General features: G+C 40.5%; 1 protein-coding gene across 1 annotated transcript; it reads left to right on the top strand.

The window, feature by feature from the left end:
- The first annotated feature begins 14 nt into the window (after window positions 1-14).
- LOC309565833 (solute carrier family 22 member 20-like) lies at window positions 15-23,906 on the top strand. The gene is made up of 10 exons (XM_082270837.1): window positions 15-447; window positions 3,531-3,634; window positions 7,073-7,227; window positions 10,925-11,093; window positions 11,292-11,415; window positions 11,802-11,917; window positions 15,265-15,479; window positions 17,746-17,854; window positions 17,952-18,155; window positions 23,484-23,906. Exons 1-10 carry the CDS (start codon window positions 73-75, stop codon window positions 23,563-23,565), a joined length of 1,653 nt encoding a protein of 550 aa, XP_082126963.1. The 5' UTR covers window positions 15-72; the 3' UTR covers window positions 23,566-23,906.
- The last annotated feature ends 298 nt before the right edge of the window (window positions 23,907-24,204 follow it).

Raw genomic sequence — 24,204 nt, forward strand, 5'->3', positions numbered from 1 at the left:
AGCTCAGCTGAAAAAGACCTACCTATTACATACCATTGTACATTGTAAAGAGCTTTGAAAGAAATAATTTCCATGGCTTTTAATGATATTCTGGTGTCTATCGGTGGAGTTGGGTGCTTTCAAATATTGCATTCTATTCTTCTTTTGGTACCAGTGGCATTGTTATCTTGCCATAACCTTCTACAGAACTTCACTGGAGCTGTGCCTGATCACTACTGCAAACTTCCCTCAGCCAGAGTCATGAACAGACAAGATGAGACACAGCTTTTCAAAATGTACATCCCACTGGACAAGAACAAAAAGCCACATAGGTGTGCCCGGTACCAAATTGTCAAAGGATTTTTGTCCAATGCCACAGTACACCAGAGGGAAGAAAAGGGCACTGAATTTTGCAAGGATGGATGGGCCTATGACCAAAGCGTCTTTTCCTCTACAATTGTTACCGAGGTATGTAACCTGTTTTGTAGCCAGAACATTGATCATAAGCAGCTTGTAGTTAAGATTAGAAAGCTCAAACTGCATTTTAAGAGGTCTTACAGGAAGAAGTCTAGGGCAGCCTTTTTCAACCAGGGTGCCCAGGCACCCTAGTGTGCCTTGGGGTTCCTTCAGGGGTGCCTTGGCAAAATGCCTAAAAATTGCCCAAAAATTGTATATGAATCAGCGTGTGGATGAAATCTGCCCTTTTAGTTACACTGAGCCACAGGTTTTCATCATCAGTTGATAAGGAGGATGTCAGTCGCCTGCATAGCATCCTTGTTTGACCCTCCCCTGCCCCTCTCCATCAGCGTTGGCGTCTCATTAGCTGAGTGATGAAGAAAAACTGAGGGAGAACAGAAACATTGAAATACTAGTCAGTACCAGTTTGCAAAAGTATATTTGCTTTGGAAGAGGTAATCACCTCTAATGTTGAGTGTTCTACGTGGACTTGGGGATGTTGCTGCATTATGTAAAACTATTAGAAAGGCTTTTACATTTTAGAATGGGGGTGCCTCTAGACTGTCCATAATTTTTAAAGGGTGCCTCGAGATTATCCAAAGTTCTTAAAGGGTGCCTTGACTGAAAAAAGGTTGAGAAACACTGGTCTAGGGCACACCTTGACAAAGGAAGTGGGAATCAACTTTTTCAGCTTGCTTGTGGTGCAACCCTTACAGTACAATGCAGTCTGGAAAAGATGATAATGATGATGACCACAATTCTATAGTCTATTTCTTTCTAAGGCAGTAGGGTAGCAGAGGTAGATATCACCATCAGGCCTAATCAATTGGACTGACCCAGCTCTTACACTCATTTAAGGATTAAAGAGTTAAGGGTACAACTGAATATCAGCGGATGAGAATGACTAAGTTCTTCTATGCCCTAAAATCAAATGAGGGAAAAGCCCACACCACTAGTTATTAATAACCCTTTTAAATACGGATTTCTCATATGGTATAACATGTAGGATCATATATACATCCTATAGCCAGTAATCACATCATGAGGACTCTTCATTTGCAGCAATAAATAGAGACCAGCTATCTTCAATCAGATCTTTGGGCCCTAATGGTGTTGCTAGGTTTGATACCCCTTTGCTTTCTATTATCATGAGTTTAATTACGTGATATTGTGTAAGTATAAAGTATGAGGACAATGAGGTATTGTTTTTGTGGTATGGTAGCAGAGTTGTATAAAGTACTCGAAACCCATACTTGAGTAAAAGTACAAGTGCTCGATCAAAAAGTGACTTGAGTAGAAGTGGAAGTGCTCGATCAAAAAGTGACTTGAGTAGAAGTACTAAAGTATTCAACATTTTTTGTACTTAAGTATTGCAAGTAGTTTTTTTAAAAAATTTGCTACTCAAGTACTGAAAGTAAAAGTACTAGTAGTTTTGAAAAAAAAATTGCTACTCAAGTACTGAAAGTAAAAGTACAAGTACTGTGTTATGTAGTTATTAAAGAAAGAAGTCAAAAGTTTTAACATCATATTGTTTTTTATTATTTCAATGCAGATTTTATTTATACATACAGTAGCATTTTTTTTTTCGTATGCGCTGATAATACACATGTTTTGAGCTTCATGAAACCTGCCATCTACTGTTCTGGCAGTGGTAATTATTATAATTGTAACAAGTAACTATGCAGCATAAAAAAAAAAAAAAAATATCGGAGTAGAAGTATTGAAATCATTGAAAAAATGTAGTGAAGTAAAAGTGGAAGTAGGAGAAAAAAATTCTACTCTAGGAAATTACAGATACCGCTTTTCGGTACTTAAGTACAGTAGTGAAGTAGTTCTACTTAGTTACTATACATCTCTGTATGGTAGGTATTAGCAATAACAGCCAAGGGATGCCGGTACACATTTTTCTCTGTAGACTATAAAATACAGCAAATAGACATGACTCTAACACATTCTTATGTGAACCCAGTTCAATGTAAGGAGGAAGCATAAAGGTCACAAGCCAATAGTCCAAAGTATTTCATTCTGTACAGTAGAAGTAAGTGTGACTACTTGGAATAAAGTTAGAGGACTAGTTAAATCTGAAATAAATGAGTGATTTCAAAAGAACAAGGGTGCCTTACTGCAAATTGAATAGTATTATTATTATTCAGGATTTCTATAGCGCCAGCAGTTTACGCAGCGCTTTACAATGTTAGATGGAGACAATACAGTAACAATACAATAAAATACAAGAGGATTAAGAGGGCCCTGCTCAGAAAAGCTTACAATCTAATAGGGTGGGGCATGAACGATGACCACTGTGTAGGAAAAATAAACAATGTGAAGAGAGTAGTAGAAGTGGTATGATATGCATAGATATACAGTGTGTTGAAATTAACCATTATCATGACTTATCACAGAAAATAAATGGAATCAACAAATATAATAAAAACTGAACTGTGTTATCTATCTTTTTGTCTTTTGGAGCAGCCAGAACAATTGATGTCTGGTTGCTATGAGTTTTTATGTTTTATGCATTGCTTTTTCAATCAAAAGCAATAATTTAGAAACTGTTTTTGTTCTCTTAGAGCCCACTCACAATTTTTCGGGCAATAAAGCATGCATGATAAGGTAAATTATGTTGTGCATTACTGTGTGTTGCAATAAGGCATCTCACCCATTATAAACAACATGGTAACAGCTCAAAAACTGGACAACACCACAACGCATTATGTGGTTTACTGGTGCGCTGCAGTCTTGGTGCATTGCCCACTACTGTTACCCACTACTGTTAGAGTGAGTGGGATGCCATTCAAAATAATAGCCGTTCAATGCACCAATGCAATTTTCTTATTTAGTTCTCATTAAAATACTTGAGACTACTGACTGTATAACATTATAATGAATTTTGTAAAACATCCTTATTCTATAGTGCCAAAGAGTTTTAATTGAGCTTTACAAATTTTCTGCTACACACATTTCTCTTTTCTATTTCAAGGTATTTTTAAGAAGCAAATGCAAATTTCCAACTCTCAAATTTCACAATATGTGGTGGATGTACAGTATTTTGCTATAAAGAGAAAATTCTATAAAATACTTTTCTTTTCTTATAGTGGAATCTAGTTTGTAACCGTAGCTCGCTGAAACAGATAGCACGTTCCATCTACATGACCGGCGTGCTTCTGGGAGCTCTAGTCTTTGGCAGCCTTGCTGACAGGTAAGTAAGTATTGTTGCATGATAACAAGTATGACACCGTATGCTCATGTAGACTGTGTAGTTATAGTATGACAAACATGGGCCTCCGGAGAACTTTTTTCAAGGGGGTGGCAACATTGTAAGGTCATTCATGCTCCGCCCCATTTCAACAATGTCATGAAGGGGAGGGGCTTAGTCATTATACTTATTTTAAGTATTTATTTTTAAAAGCAAACAGCAGCATTTATTTTTGAAGCATTTGTTAACCTAAAGAAAAAAAAAATGATCCTGTTCCCTTAAAGCATGGTTTACAGCACAGTGCTTTGCTGTGTAATTTGGCCCCTTCTATCCCCTAAAATACCTGGCTGATCCTGCCTGGCTATGTCCTCCCCTCTGTAAACTGACCACGGTATACCATGGTGGCTGAGCCCAGACACTGTGGTCAGTTTATGTGCCTCCGTCACCTGCAGCCCTCCTGTCCTCCTCTGTCCTCTCTCTCCCCCCCTCCCTCCCTGCCTGTCTGCTCCTGTGTTAGTGCCCTCCCTCCCCTCCTGCTTCTGTAGTTCTATTTAAAGTTTTCTTTCCTGTCTACAGTCTGTTTAACAATCCTGTGTACTCCTGTGTCTGTGTTTTATAAAAATAAGCCATTCTTTACAAGTTTTCAGAGCGCCACTCGCCACACACGTGACCTGCTGCCTCTCTCCTCCTCTCCCCCTCCCCTCCTCCTCCCCTCCCGACTGGCATCAGTGAGGAATCCTTGGCCCCGCCCGCTGCAGACAGCTGTCAGACGGGGAGAGGAGAGAGCCGACGAGTCACGTGCTATGTACTATGCAATTTTTTACAAAAAGAGTTTGAATCATGCAAAGTCTAATGCTGGTTTCACACCTTAGTGTTGCTGTAACTCATGGTAAATTGTTCATAGTAAAGTGCAATCAGAGTTGCAGTGTTTTCTTTTGATAATCTCCCTAATGCACCAAATGAGAAAAACAGGTAAGTGTAACCAAATTACAGTGTGAGGGGTTAAAGGGGCATGGTTAAATAAACCTGAGCCAGTGCATACACAGCGTACATATGCCACCGTCCTTTTACCCACAAATTATGCTTTATTTATTGTGCCTCAAGTGACACATGCACATGCAATATGCAAACAGACACATGCAAACTTCATCACACTCATTTTTTAAAAATGAAACTCTTCCATTACATATGCTTTTCTGCATACAGCCTATCTTAAAGAAAGATTTCAAGTGATTTTAAAAGCTTAATTTTTAAAACAAAATGCCTAACATATTATATTTACCTGCTGTGTGCAATGGTTTTGCACAGAGCAACCCCAGTCCCCTTCTCGGGTCCCCCACCGGCACTCCTGGCTCCTACCCCCACGAGTGCCCCCATAGCAAGTGACTTGTTCCATTAACACACAGAATGGGGCTTGGCCCCACCCCCACTTCCTCCTCACTGGCTATGATTGGCAGCAACAGAGGCCAATGCTATCTCTGAGCCAATGAATAGTGAGAGAGTCGCTGGATCGAGATTGGGCTCAGGTAAGTATAAGGGAGGCTGGGGGGGAGAGCTGCATAGAGAAGGTTTTTGTTTTTTTACCTTAATGCAGAGAATGCATTAAGGTGAAAAAACCTTCTGTCTTTAGAACCAATTTCAGGAAAAAATTGTATGAAGATTTCAGGAGTCCTATAAAACCCAGCATACAGAGTGCAGTGGTAAGAAGTATATATGTATGTATAACATAGTTGATATATATGTAAGACACCGGGTGCAGGGTTCAGAAGTACATGCGCAGCATGCAGGGGTTTGGAGTTCATAATGTATAGTGAGCAGGAATCAGGAGTATGTAATGCACAGAAGCCAGGGTCAGGAGTACATAAGCTTTAACAGCTCCAACTCCTCTGGGAAGGCTGTCCACAAGGTCTATGGGAATGGGTTCTATGGGAATATTTGACCATTCTTCCAGAAGCACATTTGTGAGGTCAGGCTGATGTTGGACAAGAAGGCCTGGCTCACAGTCTCCGCTCTAGTTCATCCCAAAGGTGTTCGATCGGGTTGAGATCAGGACTCTGTGCAGGCCAGTCACGTTCCTCCGACCCAAACTCACTCATCCATGTCTTTATGAACCTTGTTTTGTGCACTGGTTCAAATCATTTGGTGGAGGAGGGATTATGGTTTGGGGTTGTTTTTCAGGGGCTGGGCCTAGCCCCTTGGTTTCAGTGAAGGGAACTCTTAAGGCGTCCACATACCAAGACATTTTGGACAATTTCATGTTTCCAACTTTGTGAGAACAGTTTGGGGATGGCCCTTTCCTGTTCCAACATGACTGCGCACCAGTGCACAAAGCAAGGTCCAAAAAGACATGGATGACAGAGTTTGGGGCAGAGGAATTTGACTGGCCTGCACAGAGTCCTGACCTCAACCCGATAGAACACCTTTGGGATGATTTAGAGTGGATATTGCAAGCCAGGCCTTCTCGCCCAAATTCAGTTCCTGACCTCACAAATGCGCTTCTGGAAGAATGGTCAAACATTCCCATAGACACACTGCTAAACCTTGTGGACAGCCTTCCCAGAAGAGTTGAAGCTGTTATAGCAGCAAAAAGGTGGGCCAACTCAATATTGAACCCTACGGACTAAGACTGGGATGCCATTAAAGTTCATGTGCATTTAAAGGCAGGCATCTCCATACTTTTGACAATATAGTGTATGTGAGCCTTAACAGTAGCACCAGACATCCAAAAAATCTTTGTCAGATCTAGCCATTTACAGTTGGATTGGGGAACATTCTTAATGCTGTAGGCCTTTATTAATATCCCCTGCAAGGCTGTCTTTTGGGCAAAAGGCAATTGGTCAAGGTGGATTTCTATTAGCTAGAGATTATTGTTATTGTATTCCTGAACAATAGGTTTGCTCCCTCTCCACTCTTTATTGGAATAAGCCTGCATGTTTGCTTGATACAAACATGCATCATTGTAGTAAATTCTTATTTTAGAAAGATCTGAATTATGACTAAATGATGCATGTATCTTGATATCAGTGTAACACATATGAGATGATTACCATTGAGTGCTTAAATTGCTCAGTAGCAAAATATTATTAAAAAAGAATTCAACCCCGTAGTTTAGCTTTAAAGGTAATAATATACCCTTGTGTAGTAAATTTTGAATCAATTCTTGTAAAAAGCAGATGCTGTATAGACAAGAAATAATAATGCTCTCTCTGTGTATTAAAACAGTTCACGCAGGCCAGAAAGGAAATAATTTTTTCACCATGAATGTCCTGAACTGGCAAATGGAGAACAGACATTTGTATATAAGGAGAGAAATTTGTATATCAGATGGTGCTAAGTCCTTGATTAAAGAGTGACAGTCGACGGATATTAATTACTCCTGGTGACAAAGCTGTCTATATATTTCATACATAATCCTATTTCTCTATATTTCTCTATTCCTAGGCTAGGCCGAATGGAGATCCTGACATGGTCCTACTTGCAGATGGGTGTAGCTGGCACTTGTGCGGCATTTCTGCCAACCTTCGATGCCTACTGTGCATTCCGCTTTCTATGTGGTGTGGCTTCCTCTGCTATATCTGTCAATAGCATCACTTTAAGTAAGTGCATTCACCTATCACACAGCTTTCATTCAGAACCATTACACATATGGTAGTTTAATATGGTTTATAAAAATGTGGTAAGAAAAAATGTCCAGCAGGCTTGGAGGACTTTGAGGGGCCATCAAATATCTACCCAGGTCTTCCACAATAGTACAGAGGCTGCAAGTTGTGCAAGCTCAGTAACACACACACTGACAATTTGGGCCCAATCTAGGGGATTACTTTTCAGTATTTATTTCTGAAGAACTGAAAAAGTGGAGGGGTTTAGGGTCACAGGATACTCTAAATTGATAGTAGCAACAATACTTCTAATAATGGCTTTTCTGAAGGTAACATGGAAGACCCAGTATATCTACAGTAGAACCCTACTGCAGCAGTCCATGTAGCAACCCCTAACACTAAAGCCCCGTACACACGTACCGATTGTCGGCCGTAAATATTCGGCCGACGACCGATCGGCCGATTGTAGGCTTGTTAGTATGATGCTTTCCGACAGCCGACAGTGCATTTTCGGCCGAACAGAATCTGTCGTGCAAGCATTAAAATTTTTGTTGGCCAACACCAGAACGGCCGATTGTTCGCCAGTCAGTACAGATTTCCGCCGACAGACAGCAGATTAGCAAGACTGGGCATGCTCAGAAAAGAAAAAAGACAAGGAAAGTTAACCATCACATGACATCACTTCTGCAGTTGGCTGTTGTTGGCCGACAAAATTCGTGTGCAGTCTTTTGCAGTTTTCAACAGACACGACAGCCCTGGACAAAAGATGGCCGATCGTTCGGCCGACGATCAGTACGTGTGTACGGGGCTTTAGTTTCCTTCTGGTACTTGCACAACTAATAGTCCTCAGCAAGGTCTTTATTCACAGTGTCCCGGGAGCTGTCAGCTACCCAGCATCCACAGGTAAATCCTCAATGAGTGAGATAACAAGATCCTTTTCCAGACCAGGACTTAAAGACCGTGCCCCCCCAGCAAGTATATTTCTTTGGCAATCTTCTCCAGGCTCTCAGCCAATCCGCTGCTGAGGTCCAGACTGCAGTCTCTTATCACAGTGTTTCTTCTGTTAGGGGCAGCAGCAGAACCCTCACTGACAAGGGAGTAACCCTCTGGCCAGGCTTCCTAAACATTTAACACCTCCCCAGCCACCTTCTGGATGCCTCCTTCTAGGAATTGACTAGGGCATGATAAATATTCACACCGATCCTTTTAATCTCTCTTCCCTATACTCTGGAAACTTCTTTCAGAGGAAGGTGGGAGGAATCAAACTCTAAGCTCAGGAAACCCATAACAGACTAAAACAATCAATCACGGCTCCATTCACTACAATGGAGCCAAAAACTAAATATAACCTAGCAGCCTAACTAGAGGAGGACACTACACATGAATTCACCAGCTGCTCAATCTGCTTGAATAAAAGGTCATTTTAAGAACACATTGGAAAATATCCAAGAGTTTTAATATATAATAAAGCTTAACTCCAAGCAAATGACTATCTACACAGTTGAAGTACATGATATCTTAACTGTCTTTCCAGCAACAAAAAAATAAAAAATTTGTTGAATTTCTGTTTAGCTAGTCTTGTGATCCAGGTAGCCCTGTCAGGCAGCACAGTCAGGTCTTGCACATCCTTAAGCTTCACTTATTTTTAACACACTGCAGTTAAACAGCCAGGTAAGCAGCTTGGGACTTAACAATGAATTAGCAGCAAGGACCAGTTAAGATCATTACACATATGGCAGTTTAATATGGTTTATAAAAATGTGGTAAATAGAAATGATCAGCAGACTTGGATTTTTGTCAGTATACTTGAATTCACAAGGTTCTCAATCTGCCTGAATAAACAGTCATTTTTAAGAACACAGGGGAAATAATATAAAAATTGTAATATATATTAAATCATAACTCCAAGCACATTATTATATACACAGTTGAAGTACATTATCATGTTAACTGTCTTTCCAGCAAAAATAATTTCCACTTCTGTTCAGCCAGTCTTTTGATCATCCAGGTAACCCTGCCAGACAGCACAGTCATCTCTTGCCGACCGGCGACTGCCCACCGTAGTATTACTGCGGCAGGGCAGCTTGGCTGCGCAAAATCACGTAGTACTACGTGATTTTGTGCACAAGGTTTCGGCAGCGTGCGCGTGCCGCCGGAGCCGCGCTCCTGCTGAGTTTAGATACAGCGGGAGGCAGGCTGCGGGAGGAGCGGCGGCGATTGCTGTCTTCCTCTCGCGATCGTCAGATAAACTGACAAAAGACCCGCCTGCTTATGTAAACAAAGCAGGCGAGTCTTCTGTCAGACAGGCAGAGAGAGATCAGGAGTTTCAGCTAAGCTGAAACTTCGATCTCTCTGTGCTTGTCACAGAACCCTTCCCATACACAGTTAGTAGTCACATTTAGGTACTCATAAATCCCTTTGATCACCCCGTGTTAACCCCTTCCCTGCCAGTGTCATTTATACAGTAACAGTGCATAATATTTAGCACTGATTACTGTAGTAATGTCACTGGTCCCCAAAAAGTGTCAAAAATGTCAGTTAGGGGCCCGATCTGTCCGCCACAATGTCGCAGTTCCGCTAAAAACACTGATCACCGCCATTACTAATAAAAACAAAAAAATAAATAAAAATTCCAAAAATCTATCCCGTAGTTTGTAAATGCTATAACTTTTAGGCAAACCAATTAAAATCCACTCTTTGGGATTTTTTTTAACAAAAAATATGTAGCAGAATACAAATTGGCCTAAACTGATAAAAAAATTTGATATTTTACATTTTTTTATTGGGAATGTTTTATAGCAGAAAGTAAAAAATAGGGCATTTTTTTTAAATTCGTCGCTCTTTTTTTGTTTATAGCGCTAAATCTAAAAACCACAGAGGTGATCAAATACCACCAAACAAAAGCTCTATTTGTGGGGAAAAAAAGGACATCAATTGTATTTGGGTACAGCGTCGCATGACCACGCAATTTTTCATTAAAATAACGCAGTGCCGAAATGCAAAAGATGGCCTTGTCATTAAGGGGGTAAAACCTTCCGGAGCTAAAGTGGTTAATACACTGCAGTTTACCAGCCAGATCAATAAGCCTGTGATTGAACACTGGAGCAGCAGCAACACATGGTTGCGATCACTACTCCACTACAAGTTTTTAGTGTTAGATGGACAGCACTGTACAATACAGTTGAGTCTGATTGGCTAACAGAGCTGCCTCTCTTCCTAGTGTACCTGCTGCTTTACAGAGGATTAAAGGAGGCTGGTATCAGGGCAGGTCCAGGTAGTTATGCCAGCTCAATGCAAACATGCTTTGAATGCTTGTTCCATTAACTCTCTGCCATAACTCCAAGCTCTATTCTTGTTGACATAGGAGTTTTTGACCATAATTTGCATTCTTCATTACAGTTTTTTTGCATCCTTTATATGAGATCACTACCTCATAATACCCACAGCATGTGTACAGAACTAGGAGTGCATATCTAACCAATAGCTATCCAGAGATTAATAAGAAGTTGTCAGTTGGTTTAACTCTTCAGAAAGGACCAAAAACTGAAATATTTTAAGTTGACTGACCCTTTAAATGGTAGTTTTCTATACATCCCCTGAAAAAAACCTGCTCAAATAAATTGTGGTATGTGAATTATGTCCTCCAATGTTTCTAGGACTGTGTGTAGTCTAACTCATCTCATTGTTCCCCCAGTACTGGAATGGATGCCCAAACATGGCCGCACACTGGCTGGAAACTTCTTCGGTTTCTCATACTCTTTTGGACAATTGGTTCTGTCTGCTATGGCGTACAAGATCAGAGACTGGAGATTGCTTCAGTTTGCTGTCTCGGCTCCATTTTGTGTCTTCTTCATCTATTCCTGGTAAGACCTCACTTATGTTTACCGGATTTAAAATTGAAATAAGATTTAGTGCTGTCCAATGGAACCTTCCCACATCCCTAGATAAACATATGAAGAGAATTCTCTTCATATGTTTACCGGATTGAAAATGGTCAGATAATGTTCACCGTAAATGAAAGTATTATACTGCCCTCCACAATCTCTCTGTTTTCCATATAGGTGGTTACCAGAATCTGCAAGATGGCTAATTCTCCGAGATAAGTCAGAAAAAGCTTTGAAGCACCTTCGAAAAGCTGCCACTGCTAATGGGAAACAAGAGGAAGGAGAAAAATTAACTGTACAGGTAAGTACAGTAGGTACATTAGGTAATAAGAAAATCTGAATACTAGACGATTACAGAATTGAATCCTGACCAAGGACATGAATAGATTGTCTAACATTAAGTTCCATTTATGAGCAGGCTCTAAGGTATTTGTTTCTCTACAATAACTAGCTGTAATAATATTAATAATCACCATGATAATGATAGCAGTAGTATAAACTGTATTTCAGCTTTTCAGCTTCAGTCATTGTGAAAATAGGATATCTTTATAGTCTAGAAGACAGACCACTTACCTGGGCATGATAACCTACCATCAAAGGGTAAATGTTGATACGCTTGTATGCTTAGACATTCTAGACATTATTTTCAGCCGGTTTTCATAATCAATGCAATTGTTCTTCTGATAGATGCTGTGTTCTGAGATGCAGAAAGACATCCTGATAATAAGGACATCCCACTCAGTGTTTGACCTTGTCCGTACTCCGACTATGAGGCGCATGTCCCTGAGTCTCGTTATAGTTTGGTAAGTACTCAGGCTTTTTCCATAAATTAAAATCAAAAGTGCAGTAACCCATAGAAACCAAGCATGAAATATTTTCATTGCTCTTATTGATCCTGTACAATATTGCTATTTGCATTATGGTATTACATTAGAACAGTGAGAGCTAATTAGACAGTATGCACAGGAAACAGGACAGCTTTTTAAGTCTGACATATTAAACATTAAAGTGATACTAAAAATTTTATTTTTTAAAAATAACAAACATGGTATACTTGCCTGCTGTGTGCAATGGTTTTGCACAGAGCAGGCCCAATTCTCCTCTTCTTGGATCCCCCACCGGTGCTCCTGGCTCCTCCCCCATGCTGAGCACTTGATTACTCCAACCCCTGCTCTGTGTGCAGAAAATACACAGAGTGGGGCCTGGCCCGGCTCCCTTTTCACTTGCTGTGATTGACAGCAGCGAGAGCCAATGGCTTCTGCTGCTATCCCTGAGCCAATGAGCAGGCAGAGAGCCTGGAGAGAACCTGCTCTCATGCAGATTGCTGGATTGAGATCGGGTCCAAGTGAATTTAATTGGGGGACTGGGAGGAAGCAGCAAACTGAAGTTTTTTTGTACCTTTATGCAAAGAATGCATGAAGGTAAAAATTCTTCAACCTTTAGAATCACTTCCATTTTTTTGCAATTATTAGGCAGATAAAGCCAAGCACTTACAATAGTGAATTTAAGAGACCAAAAGGGAGCAAATAAGAGATTGTTAGGTTTTAAATACACTTTAATCTATGGTACATTATCTCTATAAATATGCTGGATAACATGAATTATAAAACTCACAGGATTTTTATCCTAGGCTTTTGTTTAAAGCGGAACTTTACACATTTTTGCAAGGTCCTCTCTCTTCTCTCTTGCCTTCTCCCAGTGCCCTCTTAAGAGCTTTAAAGGGCCCTGGGCAATGCAGTGCACTGGGGCCCTGCCTACACAATCACCCACGAGAATAGAAATGCAAATTTATCGATAAGGCGATTTCTATTGGTACAGCAGTGCCAGGCTAATGACAGCTTTCAAGTTGGGCGGCTGGGTCCAGTGAATACACACAGGGATGGGAGTCACACTTGACTGTCCTATGTGTACCTGTTCCTGTGGAGGCAGATAGGCATTACTGCAGTTGTGGGCTCCCCCACCACGGCCCAAGTGGCCTGACAGCAGTGCAGGGCCCACAGGCACTTGCTATCTGCTAAGTTCGGTGGCGGGATGCACACGAGAATCGGGACTAATGCTTGGCTGGTGCTGGGTCGCTGGGCAGGTGGGGCACCCGCGCAACTGCCCAGCGTGCCCATTCAGTAAGATGGCCCTGCCTTCTCCCCCTCCCTCTTACACATTAACAAAAAAAAAAACATATTTTTTACTTGCTAAACCCTAGCTTAGGCCAGGGCGACATCACGACGACAGAAACAACATGGCATGTGTGTGCATGTGGGAGATCTTGGAAACTGCCTCCTGGGATGGTTGTGTCATATATTGCAAAATGACATGATATATGAGTGGCTCTACACATGGGGGTATCTTTTGCTGTGCGCGCACTCATTAATGCCCAGGACCAGGTGGGGCTGCATGGGATAGCAGGATGCATTTCTCAGCAGATTAAAATAAACATATTTACTACTACATAAATAAGACTCAGACAAATTATTAATTGGCATAGAAATGGCCACGGCACTTTATTGGTTTAGAATGAAAAGAAGTTTATTAAATCCATTAAACATCAAATAATTAAATAAAATAAATCAATTAATACCAAAACACAGCTTAGTCAAAGGACTCAAGCCAAATCAAATCAAAGCAATTATGAACAAAAGTCCCCCCTTGCATCAAGGGTGACAAACCACATAAGAGTGCCTGCGACGGGTTGGGGGGTAGGGGAGCTCGTCAATGTTCCAGTCAGGTGTGAGCAGACTCTGACTGGACAGCCCTTTATATAAGGTAGCCTGGAAGCTTCTGGAAAGATGCGCGCGCATCTAATCTTCCCGCCATAAATGCAAGCTGCGCTCTTAAAGGGGCCACAGTCTTAAATTAACCAACAAATTAAATGAATGAATTTTATTCTAAATCTCATTTATAACACTTGGCATCCACTATCCCATGTGTTTGGGCCCTAAATTGTGCCCCCTTTTCATTCTTGTGACAATCAAACATTATTGCAGAAAGCTGCCTTAGAGATGAGCCATTAACTGTAAAAGTGCTGTCCCGTGTCACTACACACCTTCCTCGTGTTGTATGTTTAATTAAGGAGGGACACTGCTGAGCCCGTGCCCTCTTCACCAGTCCAGCGTACCTTGGCTCTCCTTCTCCCAGTGACAGAATGGGGTCCCGCCGAGCACCTAGCGCGGATCTCATGCATGCTCTTGGTTAATTCCCTCACTCTCCCGTATCATGTGACCAGGTTCATGGGGTCTCCCTGCCATGTGTTTTGTCCCTGGAAAGGAGCCCGATACTGGTTAACCCCTTCCTTGTCTGGGCTGGCTTATTCACTTGCTATATCAGAACCTATACTTGTGGGGAACTTGCCTACAGGCACCAGCCTGTGGGCCCTACGTCGTTTAAGGGCCCTGTGATAATAGATCAAAATAATATTGATTTGATCTTGAAAGAAAACTGCAATGAAGCTTTCTTAAATTGTTTATAAAAGATTAAAAAAATAATCAACTCAAAGAAACGAAAACTGTACATTAAAGACTCGATAAAGGAAATACTGTATTCATGTAATGTACCTAACAAACTTAAAGAATGTAAACTATAGACATCAGGTTCACAGTTTGTCTCTTAAAAGCACATCTTCTTTCAGCTGTCCGTTTGTAAAATATGTTGGTGTAACCTACGTATGTGTAATGTACAGTAGGGATGGTCATCTCCATCTAGTGACCAATGTGCATACTACTCAGGTGATTGTTATCCCACTAGAGTGAGCGCATGAGAAACCTCCATAAAATTGCGAGGGGGTCCCAAGTTTTCGACTGCATAGGTCATTTCATGGAGTTTAATCTGGCACAGGCAATGGGATACAGTTTTGCACCTTTCACTGATTTTTAAATAAGCTTGGTAGATTTTGTCTTTGCTTCTAGGCATAGAATAATTTAGAATCGGTATAGTGTACTCCAATCTAGTGTCTTTATAATCATAAGAACTAGGGATATTGCATTTTTAATTCAACTTCCACTACTAATCTTTAATTTGGTCACATTGACTGCATGTAATACAAAAAATTAATATTTTGGGGTTACCAGTATGTAATACAGGAATAATTTGAGGTTACTTGTACCTCATTCAAAATAGGGAAAGAGAGACTAATAACAACATTGTTTTTCTCCTGTAGGTTTTCAAGTAACTTTGCCTACTATGGGCTGAGCATGGATCTGAAGGACTTTGGGCTTGGTGTTTTCCTAGCGCAGGCGCTGTTTGGTGGTGTAGAAATGGTTGCGAAGCTCTTGGTGATGTTGGCGATGACCTTGGTGGGCAGACGAGTCATGCAGTTTGCTTCCCTGTTCATGGCTGGAGTAATGGTTGTATCTTACAGCTTCATACCTCAAGGTGACCACTTAAAATAAATAACATTTTTCAAAATTAATTCACAGATGTAAAAAATAAAGAAAATATATTGAGATTTTGTCTTTTTAAATAAAAAAAATAAGTTAAATATAGTGAATGCACTGAATTTCAATGTTATTGAGCAGCAGTTTTAGATACTTATTTATATTAAATAGAACTCTTAGCATTAAACAAGGTGATACTAATCATCTTCTAGTAAACACTACTCTCCTGCATCCTAAACTTTTCCTTTTATCTGTTGCTGTCAATGGCTAACTTGCAGACAAAAACTGATTATACCGGAGATCAGTAGGGTGGAGAATGTGGGATGGTAACCTGATAGTTACAAGGCTACACGGAGAGGCCAAAGACTGGAATTTAGGGTGGGCTGGAGGGGAGAAATACATAATGTTATGGCAGAGTAGAACAGAATGCCCTGTGTACATCCCACCTGAAACAACTTGAGCATGTTATGTTAATGGACTTTTGCTACATGAAATATAATAGGCAATTCTGTTTGAGAACCTCTGCAGTCTTTGTACCCTTTGTAGCAATAAACAAACCTTAATGCTGCCATGTAGATGCAATTGCATTCACAGAACATCTAAACATGTATAAGACAAACAAATCCCCAGCAATCAGATCCAAAACCACACACACATCTCCAATGGCCACCTCCAAACCACCATGCACTTCTCCACAGACCACCACTAAACCGACAAGCACTTCTACACTGACCAGTGTGACCACTACAGTACCAACATCCACTTTTACACTGACCACCACAGCACTGATACTTACTTCTCCACTGACCACTACTACTATAGTGATAGCACCTTCTCCAAGGACTGCCACTGAACTTATGTGCACTTCGTCAGAAAAGACCCACCACTGCACTAATACTCACTTCTCTAATGACCACTGCTGTACCAATGTGCATTTCTTCACTGAACACCACTGTATTGATGTCCACTTTTCCACTGAAAATCACTGCTCCAATGTTCACTCCTTAACTAACCACCAATTTACCATCTTGCATCCTCTGCTGATTAGCACTGTAATAATGTGCACTTCCCTACTGATCACCACTGTAATGATGTGCACTTAATCACTAGCGACTACTCTACAAGCAGTCATTTCTCCACTGACTACCACTGTGCCAATGTGTAATTCCCAAATGACCATCAACAGACTGATGTCCACTTCTCCACTGACCATCACTGTACTTACGTACACTACTCCACTGACCATCACTGTGTCAACATGCACTTTACTAACCAATGTCCACCACTACAATACTCCACTGATCACCACTGTGCTGATGCACACTTATCCACTGACCACCAATTTCCCAACATATGCGCCTCCGCTGACCACCACCACTGTGTTTACACATTACTTTACTGACCACTGTGAACCAACACAATACTCCACTGACCACCACTGTGCTGATGCACACTCATCCACTGGCCACCACTGTCCCAATGTACACTCCTCCACTGACCACCACATTACTTTGAACCAGTGCAATACTCCGCTGTCCCTGACTGCCACCAGACACTTCTCCACTGACCACTACTGTACCAGCAAAATTTTTTGCTAACTGATACCTTACTGATACACTTCTCCACTAACCATAATTAATGTAAAAATACCTTTCTCCACTGCCTGCTGCCATAGTAATGGTGTACAAACTGCTACATTATGTACATTGTGCTAGACCTTATACTACTCAGATTGCTGTATTGTACATTTATACCACTACAAAGTTTATTTTAGGTATTCTCTATTTAATCTCATTCAACAAATGGGAAAGCTTTTGCACGTTTCTAAAAAAAAACGTACTGCAGTATCATCTGTCACTTGTGGTTTTAATTTAGATATCCAAGTTCCCAGACTAGAAAAAAACAGAAGTTTTGAAAAGGAAAATTTTTCCTCTTGAATACTTAAGCACAAGTCATCTCTCTGATTAAAAAAAAAAGATTTTACATTTTAATTACTTTCCTACAGAAATATGTGAGGCATATGTTAAATGTGGTGACATCCCTGCTAAATGAAAATATTCTCTAGGGTTCCTTTAGTATCTAGTCTTTAAATTACAAGTAATTAGCAACAATTAGCTTGTATGATTCTAATACAAGTGGTAGAGTGGAAGCAGATTTATATTGCTTACTGTACATTAATACAAAAGGAAGAGGTATCTGTAAATTGTGTCAACCCAGCCTCTAAAGAGCAGCCTGTTCATAATTATCAGTATTTCTACTTGTAGAAAAGACTCTGCTGTGTACGGCCCTGGCAGTGACAGGAAAAGCTTTTCTGGCATGTGCTATAACCTGCATGTACTTATACACTGGAGAGCTGTATCCTACAGAAATAAGGTAAGGCTCCTATGAGTAACCTTGTCTAGTTGCAAATAAACATGGGTAGAAGATAATGGTAGATGGATTTACATGCATTGTGTTTTGTGACCCACAGGCAAACTGGAATGGGCTTTAGTGCTATGAATGCTCGCCTGGGCTCTGCTGTTGCCTCAATTCTGCATCTAACAGGAGATTTCTCTTTTACAATACTTCCTATGATGTTTGGAATCACTCCTATTATTGCAGGCTTTTTTTCCTGCTTCCTGATAGAAACCAAAGATTCCCACTTACCTGACACTATTAATGAAGTAGAAAACAGGTGAGTGTTACTTTTCTCCCATTGCTAAGTATCTCACATTCCCCTTTTGCTTAGCTTTGGAATTGAGTCCTTTGTCTATCTCTTTTTTTCTGGGTAAGTGGCAAGGAACACATTCTTACCTTCACACAACTGTAAAAGATATATAAATAATGGAATGGTAAATTAATTTATTATTATTATACTGAATTTATATAGCGCCAACAGTTTACGCAGCAATTTACAACATATTGGCAGACAGTACAGTTACAATACAAATCGATACAGTAGGAATCTGAGGGCCCTGCTCGTTAGAGCTTACAATCTAGGACAATACAATCTGTATTTTTTCTAACCCCACCATCAGTCATGGAGCTTAGAGTTGTTTGGACTGCCTTGTTAAGCCTCGTACACACGCGTCGAAATTCAGCTGGGAATTTTCGTCCGACGACCGATCTGCCTATTTTCGGCTTGTTAGTATGATGCTTCTGACAACCGACTCCGACTTTTCGGCCGAAAAAAATCTGATGTGTGCAGGCTATAAGATTTTTGTCCTCCATCAAAACACGTCCGATTTTCGTGCAGTCAGTACAGATTTCGATAGGGAAAAATCTTATGAGCAAGACTGGGCATGCTCAGAGAAGAAAGAACACAAAGAAAGCAAACCAACACATGACATCACTTCTGAAGTAGAATTTTGTCGTGCAGGAAAATTCGTGTGCAGTCTAGGCACATTCCAACCAACAAAACACCACTCTGGACAAAAGATGGACGACCGGTCGGCGGAAATTCGTTGCGTGTGTACTAGGCTTTAGTAGTTAGACCAAAGTCTCATAAAAATTACAGATCCCCAGTCATTTATGATGGATGTTGTGAAATATGAAGGTCAGTTCACAAAACTGAACTGGAAATAGTGCAATAGATTGCAAAAATAAGCAATCAGTACAGAGGACAGATTATTTACTCTATAGCTACTACGAGAGGGACATAAGGGTTTCCATAGCTGACATGATGTTTGAAAATACTACTTGCTGGTTGTCATGCTGACCCTCTGACTTTAATACCTTGAGATTCCCGACCTGAAATCGCTATGCAGGTAAGAATTTCTGACTTGACTTTGACCTTCCTGATCTTGTTCTAGGTTGGTAAACTGGCAGCTAGAATTTTAAGGTCAGCAAGGACAATTCCCATATTGTTACCTCATGAGTCATAACACATTTACATAAAACTTTATTAACCCAAGATAATATATGGTTAAGGTGGGGAGGGGTATGGTCACCGTGGCTAAATGACTCATTAATGGCTAAACTAGCTAATACAATACTTAAAGCAAGCCTGTGCCAAGACCATGGAATGACCAATGGCAACCCAAAGACAGATTAAGACAGAATACGGCCAGAGTTTTGGTCTAACCTTATCCATGCCTCTTATTGACATTAATAAGGATTGCAATAGGCACAGAAAAGCCATCCCATTTGCATTGTCTGTACTGGAATGGATTTCCTTGTCAGACATCTACTGTCAACAAGTACATCCTCCCTTATGAAATAACAGGCAGGTGCACAACATTGGTCAATGACAATATTCTCCTGATTTACTGTAGGGGCATAAAGATTGTAGCTGGGATCCCTGGACATCCATCAGGCCCTCAACTTCTGCCTTGGTTACCTTGTGCATAAGCCAGTTGTATGGCTACCATGGTTTTTTTGACTGTTCATTAGTACTCTGATCATAACATTGCACAGCACCAAATGTTCTCCTCTATAAACATAGCACTTTTGCAGAACTATGGTGCCATTATGGTGGATAACTTTAACAGAAAAGTGATGGTTGCCATGTCATAGATACCCTTTAAACACATTTTAAAATCATTGTGTTCTTGTGACAACCTTTGATTACATTACAAAGGTTGTCAGGGAGAATACAAAAAATGAGATGGGATCTGAGATGAAAAGGCTGCAACATCACAGATTGGATGGGGAGCAAGTGAAGCTAGCAAAGCAGCCTGAAAGAGAGAAATACATTTTTCTGCCTGTGACTCCACAGTGCCTGCAGCTAATACTGTAGCTTGATTCAAGGCACTGTAATATTAGTTGGCTGGACACAGACTGGCCCATTTGTAACAGAAGAGGTATAACTTCTGAAGGCAAAACTGATCTTCTGGGGCTGGGCAAGGACTGGAGAGCAGCGCTGGAGGAGAGAATTTCATCAGGTGCAAAAAAGTGTGAACTTGCATGTATCACCTTTTTACAGACACTCCTATTGAAGTTTATGGGGCCAAAAATGCCTAATTAAGCAAAAAAAAAAAAAGCTCATGCACTTCTTCTTTGAGAGTAGTATGTAGACCATGCAAGGGACTGAGTGTTAAAATGTGAACATGCACAATTACAAAAGATGGAATTCTGCATGCTGAGTGCAATCAAGTGTAAATAAGCACACTACAAAACACCCAGGTGTGAATGGAGGCATATTGTTATTGGTGATCAGGAAGGATTTTAAAGCAGTATTAAACCAAAACCAAAAAAATATTATATTGCAGCTTACCAATCATTAGGTGTGGTGGCTGCATCAGTTTTCTTTGTTTTTTCTCTCTGTTTTCACCTGGTGATATGGCCAGTAACACACCTGTATAAAGTGGGGTACATACTAGTAGTAAATCTGCCGAAAATTCCCATCCGAGGTAAAATCGTACAATTTTCGGCTAGTGTGTACACAACTTTTAGCAGCCTATGCCGACATTTTCAACGAAAAAAAATGGAGGGACAAACACCAAAATTTTTATCGCCCGTCCCCATTTTCGTTTAATGCGTATGCAGCACGTCCGCGAAAAATCGGATACGAAAGGCCGCGCATTATCTAAAGTTGCTGATGACCCGGAAGTCTAGGAACAAATGTCCGAAAAAAAAAAAAAAAATCGGACGAGAAATTTCGTGAACATTATGCACTGTCAACTAAAAACGGTAATGAACGCTGAGCAAGAGAGAGAAAAATCAGAGGATATTTCGTCCGATTTCCGTCAAGTGTGTACGGGCCTTAAGTGAGACACAACTGTAGAGGAATGAGCACAAGAGACACAGCAGACAGCAGCACTGTCAGTCTTGGGGGGAGGGTAGCGTTAAATGTATTAGTAGATTTAGACATTCTTACAAATTATAGCCATTCCAGCTCAAACTTTATAATCAGTTACAGAAAACAGTTCCTGCCAGTGTTAAGTGGTTTGTCTCATCCATGTAAACTGATAAATTCTGCTGGAAACCTTGTGCTTGTGAAAAAGAACAGCCCTGCTGGTTCGATCACCAAATGAAAATAGCAGAAAGAAAGTTTAAAAAAAAGAAAATTAATGCAGCCATTACATCTAAGAAATTGTTAGCTGTAATATAATAAATGTTTGATTTTGGTTTTACTACTGCTTTAATGGGCTTATGTCCATTCAATTTGTAAGATCTGTCTCTCTAATCTTTTTTTTTTTTTTGCATTAAATTTTTATTGAGATTTTGCAAGAACAACGTTATACAGTTAACAGTACAGAGTGAGGAAATAACAGTGACAAAGTAGGTAACAACCTATGCGGATATAGTAAAATCCATATAGAAGGTGAACCATGTGTCATCAGTAGCCATACAAATAGCGGTCACAATCTAGCGGTTAGTAGGAGAGGAAGGGGAATAAGGGTGAAAAGGGGAAGGAAGGAGGAAGAGGTGAACCGGAGAGAAGAAGAAGAAGAGGAAGAAGAGGAAGAAGAAGAATGGAGGGGGAGAGATGAGGGAAGAGGACGAGGAGAAGAACGGGGGGGGGAGGGAGATAGGAGGGAGGAGGGAAGGAAGGAGGAAGAGGAAGAAGAAGACGACGAGGAGAGGGAGTGGGGGGGGAAGGGGGGGGGGAGAGAGGAAGTGGGGGGAAGAGGGGGAAAGAGCGGAGGTGGATAGTACAGGTAAGAAGGGGGAGAGAGTGAGGGGGAGGGAGAGAAGTGAAGAGAGGAAAAAGGGAGGAGAGAGGAGGGGGGAAGGAGGATAGGGAATGTGATAGGGAGTGAAGACATTTGGTAAAAGGAAGAAGGGGAGGGATTGGTGAAGAAATGCTGGTCAGCTTGTCATTACCAGCCTACGGCTCTAGACACCACTTCGTCCGTAAATCTTCAACTGTATAAACAAAACTAAATAAACTGGAGGTATATGAAGAGGGTAGAAGATAGAAGGGGAAGGGGGGGGGGGGGGGTCAGCTCATAGGGAACCATAGATACGCAATTCAAGTATCAGAAATCCATGAATACCACAACATCCATTTTTCTTCAAATTCTTTCCCCCTACCCGCCTTACGTGCCAGAATACCTTCGTATGCCTGGTTAGTCCTGACCAGGTCCAGAACTGCAGATACACTAGGCTTCTCAACCTCTTTCCATTGTCGGGTTATTAAATTTCTCGCAGCTAGAAGGATATGCGAAACCACACACCAACAGTCCTTAGGAAAACGATCAATACCCACATTAAGAATGGCTAGTGCCGGAGAGGGTCGGGTAAGGATACCTGTGATATCCGAAATAATAGAAAATAACTTGTTCCAAAAACTGGTCAGGTTTTTACAAGACCAAAATACGTGTTTAAGGTGGGCTACTTCTCCACACCCCCTCCAGCACAAAGGAGAGTAATCTGGCATAAACTTGGAGAGACGATAGGGTGTGAGATACCAACGTAAATTAATTCTTTGAGAAAGTTCCCAATGGTTCGCACAAGAGGAAGCGGATCTGATGGAGCGAAAAGAAAAGAAAAATGCTTTTTGATCCATCAGATCCGCTTCCTCTTGTGCGAACCATTGGGAACTTTCTCAAAGAGGAAGCGGATCTGATGGAGCGAAAAGCATTACGCCAGACCAGTCTGTCTCTCTAATCCAATGCAATGTAAATATGTAAGATCTGCATGTCCTATGCAATGTCACTACAAGATCAAAAAGTAGTCAACTCATTATTTCTATTGTTATGATGATGATGATGATAATTATTGCTGTTGTTATATTATATAAAATTATATAAAATTGGGCATGTGTGGTAAATTTGGGACATTGTTTATGTTTTCAGCCCAAAGCTATGTGGTTGTGCAATGACTTAAGTGGTAGCATTGGACAAGTACATTTTGGATAAAATCAATTTACAAAGAGTTTGTAAATCTCTATTTGATTTATATGAAAGTAAATTGTATTTAGTACCATAAGACAAATTGAGTTGTGTTAAAGTTGTGTTAAAGATTAGCCAGACTGAGGACCCTTTAATGGTTTTGCTATGTTGCCCTTTGTACAACGTACCGTATATAAAAATAGGCAACTGCCAATTTCTGATCAGATACTGTTTTTTCTCCACAGGATTATAGATAAATCATCAGATTCTGAAGATTCAGATAATGAAGAGTTTACTTATAAGGTTCATTTAAAAGAAATTCCATGATGGCCAACACAGTATTTAGATGAGTCCTGACCGAGGATGTCTTGAAGAGTTATAGCTGTGAACAGGTTGTAACAGCGTCATGGAGATTTGGTCAACGTGATGTTCTTAGCAGATAGAAGAATCACTTGAGGGTTCTTTAATAATGCTTTGTGATGCTACAAACATTTAATAGAGAACAGTGGGGGAGTTGAATATATATTACAAGACTAGGTATTTTCAGTATTTTTTAGTTTGTTTTCTCAATAAGGTATGAAAAAGAAGACGAAACATAACATTTCCACAGTATGAATGTCTGTATCTTGTATTATTACCTAGAATTTGATCAAATATCCCAAAGCTGGTCAGATCTAGTGATCTAGTGACATTTCAGCATGTTTACTATTAAAAATGTTTGCAGTGGGGTAATGAAACTATATTTTCAGGATATGATCCAAGATATCGTGTGTTCACATTCATCTTGTTAGAGAAAAATGAAATAGTGTTAATATATTTTTTCTTGTGGAAAACTGTGAAGGTAATATATGAGCCCTTTATATCCTGGCCAATAATGTTGTTCAAACATGCCTACGTTTGATTCATGGGCAGGTTGGCTAAACAGGCTGAAAATTGCCAAGAACACTAATTCAAAAATCCAGTTAC

Source organism: Pelophylax lessonae (assembly GCF_965119305.1).
Source record: "Pelophylax lessonae genome assembly, chromosome: 10".
In the NCBI taxonomy this organism is placed as follows: Eukaryota; Metazoa; Chordata; class Amphibia; order Anura; family Ranidae; genus Pelophylax; species Pelophylax lessonae.